The sequence below is a fragment of the Tiliqua scincoides genome, chromosome 2, assembly GCF_035046505.1.
Source record: "Tiliqua scincoides isolate rTilSci1 chromosome 2, rTilSci1.hap2, whole genome shotgun sequence".
NCBI classification, from domain to species: Eukaryota; Metazoa; Chordata; class Lepidosauria; order Squamata; family Scincidae; genus Tiliqua; species Tiliqua scincoides.
In genome coordinates this window covers 240,900,732-240,921,505 of record NC_089822.1, presented here as the reverse complement: position 1 = coordinate 240,921,505, position 20,774 = coordinate 240,900,732, and the positions used below count along the sequence as shown (strand labels likewise).

The 20,774-nt window shown below is 42.5% G+C and overlaps 1 protein-coding gene across 14 annotated transcripts in view; it reads right to left on the bottom strand.

The window, feature by feature from the left end:
- MAGI1 (membrane associated guanylate kinase, WW and PDZ domain containing 1) overlaps positions 1 to 20,774 on the bottom strand; it is a 584,211-nt gene that overhangs the window by 129,195 nt on the left and 434,242 nt on the right. For all 14 annotated transcript variants that reach the window (XM_066618525.1, XM_066618529.1, XM_066618534.1 and 11 more), the window contains exons 4-6: positions 6,773 to 6,979; positions 4,163 to 4,373; positions 121 to 203 (exon numbers count right to left, since the gene is read on the bottom strand). In XM_066618525.1, coding sequence (XP_066474622.1) covers positions 121 to 203; positions 4,163 to 4,373; positions 6,773 to 6,979 — 501 coding nt within the window. The remainder of the gene's footprint in view (positions 1 to 120; positions 204 to 4,162; positions 4,374 to 6,772; positions 6,980 to 20,774) is intronic.

Sequence of the window (20,774 nt, the reverse complement as noted above, 5' to 3'; positions counted from 1 at the left end):
ATATATATTGCAGATCACTCGTTTCATTGGGTGAAAAAAGCTGGCCCTTGAAACACACTCCTTGAAAACCATGTTAGGTTAAAATATTTTCCAAATCTACTTAAGCATTTACTCCCTTACCATCATCTTCACATTCTTCTAGAGGCTTTTGCTGTTTGTTCAGGCACCGAGGGTCTAGCCAAGATGTTGTTTTAGTGTTATGGCTGCAAATCAAAAATGGAAATGTGACCTTTTAAAAAATAAATTAAAGCTAAAGTACCAGTGACAGAAAAATAACATGTGGCCATCACATTTATACATTTGAACTGAAGGCTCTCTCTTCATTTTATGCTGGGCATAGAACATAAAAATGCAACTTTGTACGAGAAGGCTCATTCCCCTAACCCCCCTGCTGTGAAAATGTTGAAAAAAAGCAAAATACTTGTCCCTGAAGATCTTTGTGTATAACATTTTTGTATAAAATTTTCAAACCAGTTCACTTTATATATCATTTGTTACCTTACACAAAATATGAGCATAATAGTTCTCTGTCCCTTCTAAATATTGAACATTTGAAATATAGTATATGTGCCTACAGTCATTTCACAGTGTCCCTACATAGGCCTGAATTCATAAAGTAGACCTGACCTAAGCTTGATAAAAATATAAAACCAGTTCAAAAAATATTAAACACATATTTAGAAAACAGGAAGTAGAGCTTTTTGGCCTTCTGAAGGACACAGAAGGCCTTCTGAGGGTTGGAGAGGCCAAGTGCAGCCCCCCCTCCCTCTGAAGGTCCTCTGGTCATGTTTGGAGAGCAACAGGTGGCCCACCCACCCCACGTGTTCAGAACCCATGGATATTCAAATCCACCAAATTCAGTTACCGAACCCACAGATACCAAGGGCTGCCTGTACACAGAAAATCCATGTAGGACCCCGCTCATACTAATTACCATACATTTATTGCTTGACAGGCATTTGTAAAAACAACTTCCCAACAGGTGCCTGGCAAAATTAGTTTGTGGTGGGATCACGAGTCAGTTATAATTAAATAATCAGTATTATTAAGCATATTTTTGACTGTACAGCTTTGCTAATTACGAGGACAAGAAACCCAAGATAGTCTTCAGTGTGGGCTTCTTCAGCAGTCAGTGCACTGTAATACACTCTGAACAGTCACCCACACTGACTGCCCTTGTGATTCCCAAGCCACGTTTATGGATAACCACTTAGTGTACATTCCAACTCTTTTCAGGTGGAGGATAGTATCTGCACTTCCTTTCACAGTGGTGCATGCATGGACAATGCCAAACTGCACTTAACATCTTGAACACTAACGGTGGTGTACAGGTTGGAAGGCATCACTGAGTCTTTTACAGGACAATCCTATGCATGTCTAACCAGAAAAAAGTACAGGTTAGATGCCACATAAGCTTCTGAACATAGATTATAATGCAGGCCAAAGTTTGAGATGGGGCAACAGCCCATGTAAGTTTCTAGTGGTTTACTGAATTCATGCATATGAAGTCAGCAATTGCCTTCATTTATTTTGAACAAAACAAACGTGAGCCTGGGATGATGATCTATGACGCTATGGTCAAACACATGGCCTGCAAAGCTAGTTCTGGCAGTCATCAGGTGGCATCCAGCATGCTCCCCCAGCATGCCTCACTCAACTCCGGCTGACAAGCACAAAGACACCACATCACCGCCAATTACTTCTGAGTAATTGAGTACACCCCACATTGGTCCAGCCAGGGGTGGCGCAAGGGTCATACAGCCCTCCAGCTGTTCAAAGTTGGACCACTCTGATCTATGATGATATGATTTGGGAAGCAGCAGAATCCAAGGTAAACTCAGTATGCTCACGAAGAGCATACTACTTTTGTGATGACAAGCACCACCTCAGGCTTCCCAGTCCAGTAGGAAGTAATGCCCCTAAAAACCTCTGCTTCATTGAAGAGTGTTGGAAAAGATAGAGCTACAGGCCAGCTCAGAAACACAGATAAGACCATTCAAATGTATGTTGTTGAAGAGTGGTAGAGCCCGTAAATGAATATGAAGTACCATCTCTGAACTAGAATGCCTTAATGGTGGGCTAAATACAATTGTGGGCTTTTAGGCGTACATCCTCAATCTATGTGGCACACTCTAAATCCGTGGTTCCCAAACTGGTGGCTCATGACTCACCAGCCAGGGAAGCACTTGTCCCTGCCCCTTTAAAGGCCAGGGAGAGGGGGAAGGCAGCAATGTGATTCCCAGGATCACACTGCTGCTAGGGATGAGAAGGTTTTTTAATCACTTCCTAGCAGCCAGCACCGCAGTCCTGGGGGGGTCTGGGGAGCCCTTTGCAGGACTCCCCCTGCCTCCAACATCTTAAAAAAAAAAAAGGTACTTCTAGTTTCGTGATAAAAACTGGACGTGCCCTTTTTTCTTTTCCTTTTTTTTTTTAAGTTTGGAGGCTCAAGGAGCCCTGAAGAGAGCCCTGGACCACCCAGACCCCCCAGACACTGAATCCTGGTAAGCACCATCCTCAGCTGCTGCCGCCACAGGCCCTCCTCTGCACACACTTCAAGTGCTCCCAACTCCCCTGCAGGAGTTTGGGAAGCACTGCTCTAAATGTTTAGCATTCTAATTCCTAGTGTATGTACAACACAGCTGAGAGATACACAGTCTCTCATTCCAGAAACCCATGGAGGTTTAAACACTTTGTCTGACTTTGCTAACAAAAAAGGGAACTACATAATACTACAAGTTTCAGTATTCCTTACAACACAGTTCCTTCCACAAATCTCAAAAGATCTAACCCTCCCTGGAAATTAGGTGGAGAGCAATGTACATGTCCCTTTGAAGGAATACAACTAAACAACAGATCTGCTTCCAAAGAACAGAGTTCACATCCCAGCTATTCATTACCGGGGATATGAAAGCTAGAGTGGAAGGTCACTGTTTCACACACTACTTTACCCACCTTCGCAATGCAAAAATGCATCAACCCATCTAATTCTTTTGTGTGCTCAGGGTAATTAATCTCCAACTGGTAAACTAGTGCATAGAAGTCTAGCAAGCAAGTCAAATTAACAATAATAGAGTAAAGAGGTCTGCCAAGGTGCAAAACACTTTATGTCCTGAGCAAATAAAGAGATTTTTGTACAGGATCTGAATATTGTTCAGAAGCAGGGAAACAAGATGTTTTAACAAGATGTTCTAGTGACAAAAGAACTTCACAAGATTGTGGGCTAAGTAACACATCAACAAAAAAAGCCAAATTCTTCAACATTGCTCATTCATCTACTATACAGAGAAACAACAATTTCAGTGCAACCATCAAATTGTTAATACCTTGCCCTGTAACAGCCTTTAATGCTTATCTTTCAGGGTTACTCTAGAAACAGTTCAAACATTCTACAAATGGGAACATTTCTTGGATAATTTCTAATGCTCATATAATAGCGGGGTTCAGTATCTGCGGATCTGGTATCCACGGTTTCAGTTATCCATGGTTCCGCGGATACTGGAGGCACCTTTTTAAAGGTTAAAAACCACTTGCTTTATCTTACTGCAGCAAAGTTGCTGCATTTTCAGGGCTGCAGGCAGCCTTCTGAGCTGCCTGCAGCCTCTTCCACATTGCTCTGGAGTTCCTTCTTCCCCCCACTATTGTCCCGGAATGCACTGTGACCAGAGAGTGAATGTATTGCGATGCATCCTGGGACAAAGAAGGAGCGTTAGAGCAATGAGGAAAAGGCTGCAGCACCTCAGAAATATCCCTGGTATACATGGAGGAATCCAGAACACAACCCCCACGGATACCGGGGCATGCCTATACATAGCTTAAAGCAAGCTCACATGATTAGTACAGCAATATTAGGCTGCAATCCTGAAAACACTTTCCTGAGAGTAAGCCCCATTGAACAAAATAGGACTTACTTCTGAGCAGACCTGGTTAGGATTGTGCCCTTATTCACACTTAATTGGAGATCTCTCCCACTACAGGTAAAAATGCTTAGATCTCTCAAAGGGCAGTTAAAAGAAAACCCAAAAGTCTGCCCTGTCAAGTCTAGCTTGATCATCAAGTGCTGTAACAACTCAGCTCTATCTCTAGTTTACACATGTGCTCTGAAATATAGTGACATATTGATGTGACCCCCCCCCCGCCCCCTGCAAAAGACAAAACACTTTACTCTATAAAGTAGACTTCTCCATTCTCTGTATAGGCCATCTCCCAGTTTTCAGGCAGAGGACCCAAGTTTTCCTCTGCACAAGGAGGTAGGTATTGAGGGAGCTTCTGAGAAGGTTCCGTGGTGGGAACTGTGGTGATGCCGCTAACCACGGGTGGAGGAGCAATGTCTATGATACTGTGTGTATTGTGCTCGTCTTGTTCACCAGAGTCTGCTGCAGATGGAGAAACACAATAAACAGAACAAAAATTGTTGTTAGTCAACTATAAGCCTATTGTCATCTTGCCAATTTCCATAATTGTTTGTACTACTTGAGCATTGTTTCAGCGCCGCTGTACCGCACAGTGCAGCAAGTGCATAGGATTGGGCTCTAATTCAGACCTTGGAAACAAAAGAGCTTGAACTCATTTCGGAAGCTAAGCAGGGTCAGGCCTGGTTAGTACTTGGATGGGAGACTGCCTGGGAATACTGGGTGCTGTAGGCTTATACCATAGTCTTTCGAGACTGAAGGTTGCCAACCAAACTCATAAAATCAGAGTGCTTTAACTCAGTTGACTCACACGTTGTTCTTCCTTAACTAATATGCTGAATATGATTAATTTCATTAACAGGCAAAGTAACAAAATGACCATTTTTAAAGTACCCAAACACCATCACCATTGACTATGTCTAACATAATTTCATTAAAATAGTTTTAGTTAAGATTGACAGGATTCAGATGCACTTCAATGAGTCATACTGCTTCACCTTCAGGTAGATAGGATAAATATGCTATTAACAAACCCAACTTCATGCATAATAAAATGAAATTAAATATAATTAAAATCAATGGCGGCAGAACAACTTTTTTCAACCAGAGTTGACAGCTTCTTCTGTAACTCACTGCGCCCCATTTGTCAAAGAAAAGGACATTGTTTTTGCTAAAACTGAAATGCATTTTGGGGGGGGGGGTTACACAAAAAGTGAGATTCATCTTAGGAGATGAAACTCACAGTGTGGGTAAAGTGATACATTTTAAAATAGGCTGCAAAACAAAATTATTTTTATTGTATATAAGAGCCAAAACACCCTACTAAAAATTCCTACATGTGGACATCCTTCATCTCAGAAAAAGTAACGTGTGAATTCAGAAATCATGTTTACTGCACTTCCTGTGACCATGGCATCTTCCACCAGAAAAGGAGGTGGGGTTGCTCAAATTCAAATAATCATTTGGCTGGCTGTATACGCTCTGCTGGAACACATGCTACTTTCTCTACATGAGCATAGTCAAGCATTATTCAAAGTGAAAACTTTATATTTAAATGCAAGCGGATTTTATCACTTTGGAAAACTGAATCCAAGGTCAATCCACAGTACTTTCACTCAAGAAATAATTCTCATCGGTTTCTGCAAGTCTTACTTCCACATGTGATCCGGCGCAATCCAAAGTGTGCCCTAGGCCGGTATAAGTCCCCTGTGCCAGCCTTCAGGTGTCACAAAAGTAAGGGATTTCTAAAAGTGTTGCAAAAGTAAGGCAGTAAGGCGCTTTTGCAGGGGAGTTCTGGAGTTTTTTTTTGTGTGTCAAATTTTAAACTCCCTGATCAGAGACCTGTACTCTTGTATTCCCTAAAGTTTCATGCACGTTGCTGGTGTTGCAGGAGTAATATCAGGAATGATGATAATGGTTATAAATAATATTTTTTTTTCAGCAGCAGGAGACCAGACTTACATCCCCAGAGAAGTTTTCATCTCAGGCACTCGACTGCCTCAACATCTGCCATATTTCTTTGAGCAAATTGTAACTATGCCTTATGCCAGTGGTCTTCAACCTTTTTCGTGCCATGACCCCAATATGTAAATAAATAAATGAAGTATGAGACTGGGAACCCCACTGTAAATCCCACCTCCCTCCCAGTACCCTATGCACCCGCTCACCCCCGTCCCTGTAATGCCTTCCAGCACAGTTCACTGGAACCGAATATTTTTATTGGAGAGAGCAGAAAAAGTTACCATGAAGCCTGCACTAATGAAAGCTATTTTAGCACAACTGCAGGACTAGGACACAATCCCCTCGTACCTGACGGGGTACACCAGATGCTGGCACTGGTGTACGCCTTGCACTAGTGCACTAGTCTAGTGGTCTTCTATTCTGTAAGTTGCCACAACCCCACAAACTGAGGCTTCATGACCCCACTGGGATCCTGACCCCAAGGATGAAGAATTCTGCCTTATACTATTGCTTGTTGCTACAGTACTACATGTCCATCTGTTAACTGAAAGGCAGAAGTCCACAAGTGGTTTTTGGTGAGTCTTTCCAATGTTACTTCATCCCATGTATTCAGCCGAGTGCTGCAATTCTCACCCTAACTATTAAAGGAAAGAAATGTGAGGACCACATTCTTTCAGAAATATCCACAGAGAAAATTCCAGCTTACTGTTGGGAACCACAGGAACACTCATCCATGCTATAATCACTGCCAACATCCCACAGTTAACAGAGAAGCATGCGGCTCTCTGATCCAGATTCTAGTTTGTTTTAGACTAAAGTTTTTGGTATAGAAATCTTCTGGAGAAGGACCACTAATACATACATCCCCCCCACCACCACACTGATACATAGGCAAGATTTACCTGTAAAGCTACTGTTCATTTCAGGGACGTCATCCTCCTCTTCATTCTCCGTATGCACTATGCCCGCATTTTGCATATCATTGTAAGACTTGGTTCGTTTGGGGGTCGACTGCTTGGAGCCGGATTGGAGGTTTTGCAAAGCATCAGTATTATTCACTTTCCCACTGAGGGGCTGGCTGGGAGGCTTGGGTGTTCCATAATAGTTACCTAGGCAATAGAAACACATTTGCATGTTGTTGTTTTTTAAATCAATTTTATCTCATTAAAGATTTTATTCCCCCTCCAATAATCAAAGCTGCTTTTCCCTCTCACCTAATACAAACAAATATTGTTCTCTCTCTCCCCTGCCTTCCCTCCGACTAGAAGACATAAAGAGATGTCTGCTGTTTTACCTTTTTGGAACTTATTCATCTTTGAATTTAAAAGCAGAACCAAAGCCTCCCTTTTTGAGGTGCACCGAGCGTACAAGGATTAAAACAAAAGACAACTGTGCTGAATAACAAAAAAAAAAAAAAACAACCTCTTCATTTCATTTGAATTTCAATTAGTAGTGGTTTGTTTTTTTTAAAAAAACATATGCACCCACACAATGTTGTGCCAGATTTAGAGTGAGCCCTGCACAAAATAAAAAATTCATTACTACCAACACCCAGAAAAGTGATGAAAGGCTGGGATGACCTGCTTTAATTCATGTCCTCAATGGGTGACAGCTACTTTATTTAAAAAAAATTAGAAAAGTAATCACTCTCCAAAAAGGAAGAATATCACATGGTACCTATTTTGCCAAGACCAGCTTTCAGCTGTTGAGGTCAGGAAGAAGAGAAAGTATCAGGTACGTACATTTCATTAGCACCACAACAAAATCTAAGAACTCTTTCTGTTTTTTACATTACAGATACAACTAATGAGAGAGTAGGTTACATAGCCTCTCCACACCATAGATCACCTTCCAGTCACATCCAGGAGGTCATCTTGAGGCCCTCCACCCATGGGCTCAACATCCACAGATATTCAAATCTGCAGATGCGGAGCCTATGGATAAGGAGGCCCTACTATACATTTATTGGATTTTTATCACATCCTTCCTTCAAGGAATTCAGGGAAGCATAAATTATTCTATTTCTTTTATCCTCACAACAACCCTATGAGGTAGGTTAGGCTGACAGACTGTGTATGGCCCAAAGTCATTAAGATTCATGGATGAGTGGGGATTTGAAATCAGGTGTCTCTCTAACCAGGATACCACACTAGCTTTGATATGCCTGATGTTCAAAATTCAAGGCTAGAGTTTTTTTCTTCTTGTTTTTCTACTACATGGTAAGTTTTAGGAGTTGGGGGGACAGGGGAGGCATCTGGTCCTAAGTGATTGCACCTCAACGAGCTCAGTTCAAATCACTGATTAATTCTGAGTGAGTCTCATTGAGTGATTCCCACCTCAGCCAACCATGTTCACATTTCCACAATGACGCATAAAAGTTTCAACTCTGCAGGAGCAGCCAGCCACCCATGTAAACTCAGTCTTCACTTTGCCATTCAAAATGCACACATATACATTATTGATTAAAAGGAAATAACTTCTGGTAAGAGCCTTAATGGGAATAAAGGTTGTTCCTGAAGCAGCCCCAGCCTCTGTCAGAGAAAGTATTTCCATGCTCTGTATAACTTTAAGAGTAGTTAATAGATGGCAGGATGGAAAACAAGAAGGAAACAAATAAGAAATGGGGAGAGAAGACAATTGCCATTCTTTAAGCTACCTTTCCATAGCAGCAAGTTATTGATCTTTTCTTTATGCTACTCTTTTTTATTGTGAAGGCAGAGGCTGACATGCTTGTTAAGGAATCTTCAAGTTGGCTGCCCGTTAATGGGCATAATCCTTTAAGGGCTGGTTAAACTCCACAGCCATACATTTTGACAAGACTTACTGTAGATACTCACCTATAAGTTGATCTCACAGATAAATCTTGAGTTAAAAATCATGGAATGTTCTGTGACCCTTGGATAAGTGGGAGAGGGGGTTTAAACTTTGGGGGGGGGGGGTGTCTGACTATAGTTTTGCCTGATTTTACCAGAAGCCAGATCCTGAAAAATAACCTAGCAATAATTGTTACCTAAGAACTGTACAGTCTCTAATTTATTAAAAATATATTTATAAATATAGATCTTTATTAAAAAATCATAAGATACATTTTATTCTTTAACTTTTTTATTTCTGGTGTTCACAACCTTTTTGTAAACACTATCAGAGTAAGTGCAGTGTAAACAACATACCAGTAGAACAGTGGTTCCCAACCTGGGATACATGTAACCCCAGGAGCATTCGATAGGACCTTCAGGAGTACTTGAAAAAGAATTGAATAATGGCAGAAAAAGGCAGGTAGTGCTCCAGAACACCTTCAGGGCCAGCAAGGCAGGAAGGGAGATAGCTAGTTAGTTATGAAAGCCCCACCAATAGCTAGTTTTGGGTCTTCAGTTCATGAATGAACCAATGATTGAAAACCAGCACAGTAAAAAAAGCTGAAACATAATATGGAAAGTGATCATTCACCAAGAATTTCTCAGGGCACTTCTGATGCAAAATAGTGCAAAAGCATAGTCATCAGTTCTTCAAACAGATAAAAAGAGAAACTTCTTATACTGTGATGAATACATGAAGTATGGGTTTTCATATAGAGGAGATGAATATTATTCATATTAATTTCAAACATTTAGCTAATATGAGGGGTACAATTTATGGAAATGGGCTGCCAAGGGGTATGCAAGTGAATAAAGGTTGGGAACCACTGCAAAGAACCATTAATCAGATCCTTCTTTAAGGTGCCTAGTGTGTTAAGCCAGAGGCTCTACATATAACATACAACTTATAACACATAACTGGGAGCGTGCAATTCAATTCACAATTGCCCATCTCTGAATTTTGGCCCCCATTATACAGCTTCCTTGCAGTATACCAGCTTCACATCAGCTTCAACATCACCAAGAACTTCATTAAACATGCTGAATGTACCACCATGTGACAAAGTACAAGACATAAGTCAGTATAACACATGCCTGATCTCAGAAGCTAAGCAGGGTCAGGCCTGGTTAGTACTTGGATGGGAAACCGCCTAGGAATGCTGTAGGCTTCTACCATAGTCTTTCGAGACTGAAGGTTGCCAGCCAACCAAAGGTGCAAGAGCTATGGCCTGCCTACTGAGAATTTTACATAATGCACCTGATGAAGTGGACATAGTTCACAAAGTTTGTGCTGAAGTAAATGATGAATCTTCAAGGGGCCATGCAACTCTAGGCTGTTTTTGCCCCTACAAGCTAGCAACTCTGCAAGGTGTATGTTTATAGATGATGTAGACAAGAAGACTTTACTTTTAAGGAAGGTTTCCACCAAGTTCCTTCTTCAAACAATTGCACTAAAAACACTTTTTAAAAGCTCTCCCTTTTAAAAAGGGCATTCAAACAAAAGCCTTTCACACCTGGCTTCAGTCATCGGTCATAATTAAAGGTTAAACTTGGCTTTCTAACAACTTAAAGAAACAAATGTCAAAAGAGATGCCAAATGCTTCAAGTTTGTGTGCACGTCACAGATTGCGAGTGGAAATATGCAGCAAACTCTCCATCATGTTCGCAGATGTTTCCTATTCTGTTTATCCAGGTGGAATCATTCTAATGCAGAGTTTTTCGGCCTTTGTCCCCTGATGTACCACTTTGCATCGGAAGTACTACCAAAAGTAACTGGCGATGACATCATCTCCCATTACTTCCTGGTTGGGAGGCCAAACATGACAAACACCAGTAAGAGGCTCAGGGCAGGAAGGCTTTTTCACATGCAAAACTGTGTGCTGGAGCTCTGCTCTGTCCACTGAGCCGAGCCTCCTACTGCTGTTTGTTGCATTGTATCATGGTCTCACTACTGAATGCCAGTTGTCCAGGGGTACCACATGTACCACCACACACAACCTTGCGTACCACCAGTTGAGAAACACTGTTCTCATGCTTTATTCTCCTTTAAGGCTGGGTCACCTTTCCTCAACCTCATTTAAATATGTTAATTCTTTATACATCTGAAATACTTATTGATGAAATCTAAGGCTTGCAAAAAAAGAAAAAGAAAAACACCAAACATCAAAACCCATGAAAATAGTATAGGGAGATTTAAACTTGGATAGGTTAGCAGTTCTCAAACCGTGGGTCCAGGACCCACCAGTGGGTTGTGACCCAATTTTTGGTGGTTTGCAAAACAGACAGGGCAGATTAGGGTATGTGCATCAAGAATTATATAAGCTGCTACTTGGGGGCGGAGCACTGCTGCCTAATCATCATCAGAGCCACATCCCTTGGCAGGCAGCAGCCTCTAGGGCAGTGATTTTCAACCCAAACATTTACAAGCCATGATGCACATGTACAACCTCCTGATTTTAGCAATGGGCTATGTCAGAATGCCAGATGCAAGGGAGAGCGCCAGAATGAGGTCTATTGTTATCTGGTGTGCTCCCTGGGGCATTTGGTGGGCAGCTGTGAGATACAGGAAGCTGGACTAGGTGGGCCTATGGCCTGATCCAGAGGGGCTGTTCTTATGTTCTTATGTAACCTTCCATCTCACGGCACACTGACAAGGTGCTAAGATTGTCAAGGCGCACTATTGGTTTTTTGACAAATGACAAGGCACAGTCACTGCCCATGTGGACTCACATCCCCCAGTGGCCCTATTAATAAATGACCCTCCCCCAAACTCCCAAGGCACACCTGCACACCTTTTGTGGCACACCAATGTGCCACGGCACAGTGGTTGAAAATTGCTGCTCTAGGGCCTCTGAAAAGTTTGAGAACCACTGAGATTGGTGATTATTCTCCATATTTGGAAACTGATCTGATCCAAAGATCCATCATTTAGAATGGCTTTCTTTTAGAAACACTAGCTTGACTTCAGTGTCTCTTCAGCTGTATCCCATTTGTTCTTTCACCTCTTAATAATGTAAATTACTTCAGTCATCCACTTAGGGAGCAGAAGCACCACCCTATGATTTAGTACAACACACCCACTGCAAATAATAAGAACAGTCAAAGCAAAGCTCATGCAGAACAATTCAGCCTATCCTCTGGGGACTACTCACTCAAAGCAAAGGGGAAAAAGAAAAGTTAGAAGAATCAAGGAAATGTAGCACTACATTGGGAGCAATTAAGGAGCTTCAAAAGGACCTAAACATATATCCAATCATCTCTAATCATCATTTATCATTTTACCAGCTTAGAAGAAGTCAAGACATGATTCAGCTGGGCTTGTATTTGCATTAGACAAGGGACAGAAGCATGCATTTAAAGGCATGTTTTTGCCTTTAAATTGTGATGCCTCCATCACAATCAAGTCAAAAATTTAAAGTTTAAAATGACTTTAATAAATCCTCAGTTGTAGCGGAGACAAAATTTCAGATAATCTGGTTGATATTTTCTACTCCTCCATTTAGCTCAGAGTCAACCAGGTTGAAAAAAAAGGAACGAAAGCAACCAAAGCATGATATAAACAGGATTTTCTTCCAGGGTAGGGAATTTGAAGTAACTACAAAACAAAGTCTGCCAGACGTCGTATCCTAAGCACTGATAGCAACACATTGCACTGGCCCTGCCGAAACAAGCCACACACCAAGCACCATCAGGAAAACATTGAATAAACAAAAACAGAAGGAGATGTGAACAGGTGTGATGAAGCAGCTCACTGAAATGAACTCACCACATTTTAAAAGGTAAAAATTTTTTAGGAGAAACGTTAAACATATCCACATAAACAGTGATCCACATAGACACGAGGGCATAAAAATGTCCTACAAAAATGTCCCAGAATACTGTTCTGTAGCATTCTCTGTATCTCACCTAATGTGATATTGCTGATCAACATACCATTCTTAAAGTTTAAAAAGAAAACTTTAAAAAATATTAAAATAGCAAATGAAACCAGTACTTGGCCACATATTTATTTTCTACCCCATCTGGTTTTCACACATTAGAATGTGGATATCACAAAGTCATAATAAAAAACAGTGCTAAAACAATTTGTGGAAGAATTGCATGAGACATGAGCTGTCATTTTCTGGCTTTCTCCTTTTTAGCTCTTTTTCCCCATGTTGAAAGATTTGCATGGCAAATTCCATCAGGTAATTTTTTTAAGCAGTGCAGGCATCAGATACCATGCCCTGGGGACTGTGCAGATTTGAGGAGGCTCCCACAGCCTACTATACATGGAGGGGAGAGAAGCAATGTACATACCCCATGCACCCATGCAACTCAGGGGTCAATGTGGCAGACAGCATCCTGATACACAATCTTGCAAGTGGTATATGCTGCTGCCATCAGGAAGAGGAAATCCCCCAAAGGAGGCATCTCCCATCTGTGGAGAGCCCGGTCATTGGTTTATTTTCCCTCAACATGGAAGCCAGTTTCTAAAGAAGCATTGAGAGAGACAACTGACCAGGCCAACCCAAATTCCTTTGCATCTACTGAATACAGAGAAGGTGAGACACATGCAGACAAGGGCCATTAGCTCTCCACTATGCACTGAAGGAAACAGGTTGGTCAGTTTTTAAAAACAGAAATAGAAAAAGAAAAATAGAGTTCAAGCAGGCAAAAGCAGGAACTTGAAATCAGAAGCAAAATGAAATAAAATCCCAATGCAAGCTACCTAGGCTTGGTCTTGGCTAGCATCTCTCACTTAGCTGCAGTTCTCTCATTTGTCTTTAGGATCCAGAGGGGTGAAACACTAACAAGGAGTTACCTCTGGAAGTGCTGGAACAAAACACACACCATCTCAACCCACTCAGTGCTTTTCTATCTTTCTCATTGGCTATTCCCATGGCAGGAAACCCTATCTCAGTCCTCTGGACCTTCCCATAGTCATGGTCAGGTGGATGGTGCCTGATCAGTGGTCAGGTGTGATCAAAACCCCACATGGTGCCAGTGGTTCCTGCCTGTCCTAGTAGAAGACAGTGGTTCCTCCACCAATCCATTGTCAACACACATCCATCGTCACACACACATTCCAGATTAGGCCTTTCCAGAAGATATGCAGGTGACATCTCCCTTTCTCCTCCCAGGTGGTAGCTCTACATCCAGGGGATTTTGAAAGACCATGGGCACCATCCATGAGAAAACAATGAGGGGTAAATGACCAGCAGGCTCAAGGATTGATTAGGCAATGGGTTTTTAATAACAACAACAAAAGAGCAAGGCCTTTGGACTTCTCTTCTGAATTACTTCACCTAATTTTGGCAGGCAGGGGGTTGCTCTCCTACAAGGCTTCAGTCCTGGAAAATGTAACCTGGATAAATGTTGGCTTATTGTATCTGTAAGATTTGCAGCCAGGTGGGGCTGCAAACACCTTTGGGATTGCCCTCTGGTCTGTCCCTTGTTGGGGAGCACTTTGTTCTTACATAGAAACTCATTAGCTGCAAATGGCAGAAGAGAAAATAGGCAAATCTTATTCATATTTTCAAGATATGAGAGAACCCAATTATCAAGCCCCAATTATAATGGGGTCTGGATAAATTGCTTTTGGGGGCCGCATTCAGCTCCTGGACTTTATGTTTGACACTGCTATAGATTCAAAAGCAAACTATGAAGAAAATAAAGCTTCCAAGACTAAACTTTTCCCCCTACCCCGGGGAGAGCCTCAGCAGCCCCAATGGGTCTACTCACCTAAATCGGTGGCACAAATCCGAGCAGACCAGGACTGCCCCAGGTCGCTCGGGAACAGGGCTAGGATCCGGCAGAAGTGCTGGATCCTGGCCCTGCCTTCTGCTCCATGCCTGCTGTCCGCCCTCCCCCTGCCTGAAACGTCTCCCTCCCACCTCCTCCCCACGCCCCTCAGACCCCTGCGATGACCAAATTCGGCTGACGCCAACTTATCCTGCCTGGAGCTTGCTTTGGTATGGGGAAGCCAGCACATGTCTGTGCGCTGGCCTATGTCCCCTCATGTTACCGCAAAAGTCTTTATGGCACTTTTGTGATGACGATGGGCCGGTGCAATGGATTTGTGCCAGCCCATCTGCTGGTCTGGATTGCACCATTAGGGTGCAATCCTAATCCCTTATATCAGCACTGACATAAGGGCAATGCAGCTCTGAGGTAAGGGAACAAACCTTTCCTTACTTTGAGGAGGCCTCCGTGAGTGACACCCAACTGCAGGATGCAGCACATTGGCACCACTATGCCAGTGCTGGAAAGCACTGACATAAGGGGTTAGGATTGCACCTTTAGTCCTCTTATTATGAGATACAAGTCTCAGAGTATAACTCCAGCTAACACAACGGTTATTTAATAGCAATCCACTAAAATCAAGAGGAGCTCCAATATCAGAAAGGTATTGCTAAAGAAACAGCAATTTCTTTAGCAATACCTTTGATTAGAAATCTCCTTCTCTTAACACAGCCAAGTAATTGTACCACAACTGGTACCATCTCCAGTAAACCCCTGCCACTTCTGCTGATGTGGCATAAGAGCTGGTATTCACAGCATAATCAACTCAATTGCACTGCAGATTTACTAACTAAATCAAAAAGTAGTGCAATTTTTGAAAATTGCATAACAGTTTGAAATAATCTAACTGCTTAACTTGAGCATATAAAGCCTTCTTGTTCTGGAGATACAGGTTATCAAAATTTATATATCTATCTCAATACCTCTATGATGATGCTTCATTGACTCACAGATGCACATAAATTGCTTGAGCACTTGTACAGCTAGAGCCCTGAAACTGGTACACAAATTATCCAGGATTTCTCAGGCTTTGGCTTGCGGACCGTATTTGAACTCAGCAGTAAAAATCTGAACATTTAACATTTGAGAGCTTTGCCTTCACATTGGGGGACTTCATGACTAAAAGCATTTGGAAGATGGGATGTGTCGGGCTGGCAGAGGAGGATGGAATGTGCCTCCTAGTCAATGGCGGAGTATTCCAGCGGCAGAGCAGTGGGGCAGCACAGGAAGCAACCGGTCCCAAACAAAGCCACAGACACAGGCTTGTTGAGTAGAGAAGCATGTATTGGTAAAAGGAGCAGGAAGAGTAGTCAGTCAAACTACTGACTGATGTCCAGATGTCAGGGATACAGCAAGGCACAGTCACGATAAATAAGCAGTCTGAGTCAGAAAACAAATCAGCAGCACTTCACCTAGAACATCCAGCACAGCAACCCACACTTGGTGTCTGCACCAGTCACCTTATATACTGGAGCCAGTCGATCAGAACAGGGCAATCTCATAGTCTCCTGACAGTCTTGTGACCCTTCTCTGACTGGCTGCCCAGTCATGACTCAGCACACATATCCCCAAGTCACATGGCTCCCACCTTACACAGGTGCATTTGATTACAATCACAGTGCTGCAGCTACATTTGTTTACATTCACTGGGCCTGGACATCAAGGCCCCCCTGACACATCCTGGTTGACAACAGGTATGGCCTAAGACAGGGGTGCTCACACTTTTTTGGCTCGAGAGCTACTTTGAAACCCAGCAAGGCCCGGAGATCTACCAGTGTTTTTTTTTACAATGTTCGCGCCATCATAACATATAACATTTATATGTACAATGTATGTTGGTATACCTTGAGCCCCACTGAGTATAACAGGACTTACTCCTGACTAGACATGCCTAGGATTAGGCTGTGAGGCTGCAATCCTAGCCACACTTACCTGGGAGTAAGCCCCATTGAGTACAATGGGCCTTACTCCTGGCGTTTCCTCCCAGAGGCACCTGAAGGGGGGGGGGTCGGCACTCTGCGATCTACTCATTTTGCCTCGCAATCTACCGGTAGATCGTGATCCACCTATTGAGCAGCCCTGGCCTAAGAGATGCCAAAGGCCTGACAGGATGTTTTTTACACCTAAGGATCCAAACTTGAGGCACAAAGTTTACCTCTTAATAGGTGCCTGCACTGAAACACAGAGAAGAGGGAGAATGTTGTAATGGGGAGTCCCATTGTGCATCTCCACACACCTGAATCAGGCATGGATTTGGGGGGAATAGATTTCCATAGCAGCCAGAAATATTTTCAAAAGCAGTCATGGGGGAGGGAGTTCAGCACTGCAGTTGAGAGGAAGGGGCAGGGAAGATCTCCTATATCTTTCAACAAATTCCAGAGCTTTGTTCTACCTGTGCACGTTTCATACAATTCCAATTACACAGGCCTACAAAACTGAGGATCAGAAAAGTTTTTCCCAAACTTTATGGTGGTTTGATGTAAATTTGGGATGCCAATTCCAAAAATAGCATCTGTTTTGCCCTAACACGTCTAGTTTTGGATATAAAGTATAGTCTCATTAGTGAACGGTTCAAGCAGCTTCCTCATGAGGAAGCCATGGTGTAGGCTTCCTCATGAGGAAGCTGCTTGAACCATTCACTAAAGAGGCTATGCTGTGTCTCCAAAACTAGACGTGATAGGGCAAAACAGATGCCATTTTTGGAATCGGCACCCCAAATATACCCAGGAATTGGTATAACGTTTAAGGAAGCAAAATGTGCATTGGCCTGTGTTATCTGATACATTAAAGCAATTTATGTGCAGAAAGAGATGTGTTTTTTCATCATCATTTTTCCATAATCATTGATGGGTAGAATCTTACAAAGGTGAAAAGAACTAAAGAAGTCAAAATAAACTTAGGGCCCAATCCTAACCCACTTTCCAGCACTGTCATAAGGGTAATGTAGCTCTGAGGTAAGGAAACAAACAGTCCTTTACTTTGACGAGGCCTATGTGAGTGCCATCCAAAAGCAGGATGCAGCACACGTCCCATTGGCACACCTATGCCAGTGCTGAAAAGTTGGTTAGGATATGGGCCTTAGAATAGCAGCACTTATGGAAGCAAGATGAATCAATGGAAAAGAGTGGCATACCTTGCAAAACTTGATCTATATCTATACAGATCTAGGTAAACAACTACTACACATATAGCTGGGCATAATTCCACAAGAAAAAGTTAAGTGTGCCAAGCTAATTTGCTTCCAAGTTCTTCAGTGCGCTTAAGCTAAGCAGTGGGTTGTAGCCAGCATTTGAATTAAAAGGTAAAGCACTTTGACTTCACTCCTGCCATATATTGGATGCTGACAGCATGGTTGCAATACAGGAGACACAACTTACTCTTCATGAAAAAGGGCACACTCAGATATCCTCATGCATTCATGAAGATTTACACATGGAACACACTTTAGACTGTAGCCAAGGTCAGCACTTGTGGTTCCAGGTTTTGAAAGATAGCAGTAAGGAGCAGGTTTCAGATTCCAAACACAAACCCTCATGGAATGGTGAAAAGAATGGGAAGCCAGAAGCAAGAATATGCAGGAGGATACTGAAAAACTGGCCAACACCCCCTTCTTGTAGATACTGTCTTTTTTTCCTTTTGCATTCATACAGCCCTGCTCTGTGAATAAGTAGTTGAGGGAAGCAGTAGTGGGATGGACTGGAAGTCAAGTAGAACAGTACTAGAAATAATTTTCTTTTCAAGCCTTCACCCAGTATTGTCAGCCACCAGGGATGTGCAGTCATTAGAGGCAGGGGAGGCAGAGCCTCCCCTGAGCTCCAAGACAACCTGGACCTGAGCTCCCAAACATGATTGGAGATGTTCTCCAGCCACATCTGGGAGCCTTTCTGAGACCCGCAGAGTCTGCACATGACCTCTGCAGCTTTCAGAAAGCCCCCCGGGATGTTTTAAAAGCACTTCCAGTTTTTGGTGAAAACCAGAAGTGCTCCAGGGAGGGGTGTTTATGAAGCCTGTACAGCCTCTGCGGGCCTCAGAAAGGATCTGAACATGACTGGAACAAGGTTCCAGTTGTGTTCAAGGGCCTAGTGACCCAGAAGTGTCACGCCACTTCTAGGTAACATGAATATTACATCGCTTCACTGGCACAGAATGTCACCACATGTCCCTGCCAACCACCTCTTCCACCTAATTCTGTCCTCTATTTGCATGGGAGTTCTGTCCCACTGAACATTAGAACTATGGACCAACTGTAGTCTTCCTGCCCCCTTGTTCACTTCTGACTCCGCTACATGAAATGGGTTTTACTTTTAGAAATGGGTTAAGTCAGAATGCCAGATGTAGGGGAGGGCACCAGGATGAGGTCTCTTGTTATCTGGTGTGCTCCCTGGGGCATTTGGTGGGCCGCTGTGAGATACAGGAAGCTGGACTAGATGGGCCTATGGCCTGATCCAGTGGGGCTGTTCTTATGTTCTTATGTTCTTACATGCTATACTATGTATGCAGTTATATGAAACAGTTATCCTGATCTAGCCGAACTCTTCTTAACCTGCAGCTAAGGTTCATTACCCTGGAAGTGAGCAACCGATCTTGGCAGTGTTTTTCTACTCTGCTCTCCTCTAATGTTACCTGTCCTGTTCAGCGCTGGCATACTCCAGCTTTCTTCCTCTAATCACAAACACAGGCTCTCACACCGCAGCATGAGCTCAAACCCTGGATAAGCCAAGTGATAACAAAAGGAGAGGACAAAGCCTTGACCTCTCTCCACCCCAGCTCCTAAGGTGTGTGAGTGGCACAAGCATGAACACCACTTAGGGAACCAAGTGGTAAGAGAAGAGGGTGAGATGGTGAGAAAGAAACTCTGCCCAAGAACTTTGTTACCATTCGCCATTCTGAGCATTTGAATCTGATCACTACATTATACACCTTCAACTTTACTGTCCAGGTTAAAAAAATGGACAGGTGAAAATCCAGATTTCATCCAATAATTTTTATCACGTACATTTAGTTTTTCAGGTTTAATGTAATGGACACCCCTTTTTCCCCAATAAAATTAAAGGCTTGTTATATATTTTACAAGTGCCATGAATCTGGGTGGGTCTGAATAACTTTTTTTAAAACTTTGTGATAACAAATATGAGCATGGCTTCTGAAACACAATGGAATCTTTGTGGATACATAATGTGTATTGAAGTAGCAGTGTTGCTAATTGCTTTTGACTAGACAAAAATCTAATTTTCATTGCATCCAACGCATGACTATCCACTGTTTTAAAAGTGTAAAAAGTCAAACCATTACTTTTAAAAAATTGATGAAACTAATTAAGAATAAATTATTTCTCTCTGTGAGATGCCTAAGCCTTGTGCCCGGAGGATGAATCATGATACCTTACACTATTCTCAGAAGTAATAACTGTGCCCAGGATAGCATTTTGTTATATAAAGAAACCTAATGAAATTTCACCAAAAATCTATAAATGCATTTCTTGCAGTGCCTCTATGCTATACATTGGTTGCCTTCTACAGATTCACTGTTTTATGAAGATTGTGTTCTTAAAAGAGAAAGAAAATTGCAAGGTAGATGTTGGCTAGAGTGCAACTCGGGATAGGGGATATTTCACACCTTATCCCCCGTCACACATCAGCTGCCCCTATGGGGCTACTCGGTTCTGCGCAACTTGGTTCTACTCGGTCCATATTTAGTGTGAGTTTTCTGTTAAATCAATTTATTATATGTATTTCCCAGAGCTGCTGAGACTGGGAAAGACAAATAATCATTCCAAAGGGTACAGTTATAACTTCCTAGAACACTGTGGATATGTTCCTGGAAAACAGAGTGCTGTGTAAAACAGTGCTATAAGAGGCAATTACAACACTGTTCTAATGCAGATGTGTTCACAACACTACACCATACTCACCAGTGCATTAGGTTGGAGCCTGCTATATAATTAACCATTGCTAAAGTAATTCCTCTTTAGTAGCAGCAGTGGAAGATGATGGGAGGAGCTACTCCCAGGAAGGTGAGTCAAGATTGAAATAGGTTTCCAGCAGTTGAAATGACACCACAGATGCCAAATCTCTGTGATTGGTCCTGTGCTAGCCATAACAGAAAGCTGACAGCTGCATCATGAGGAGCTGCCTTTTGTGCCTCAATCATTTGAACAGTTTTATGAATTTGAACCTCTCTCTTTTTCATAGTGCTGTAAAAATCACTCTCAGGACCAAAAGGGATATAATGAAACTGTGTGGTAGTAAGTGGAGTTACAGGAGAG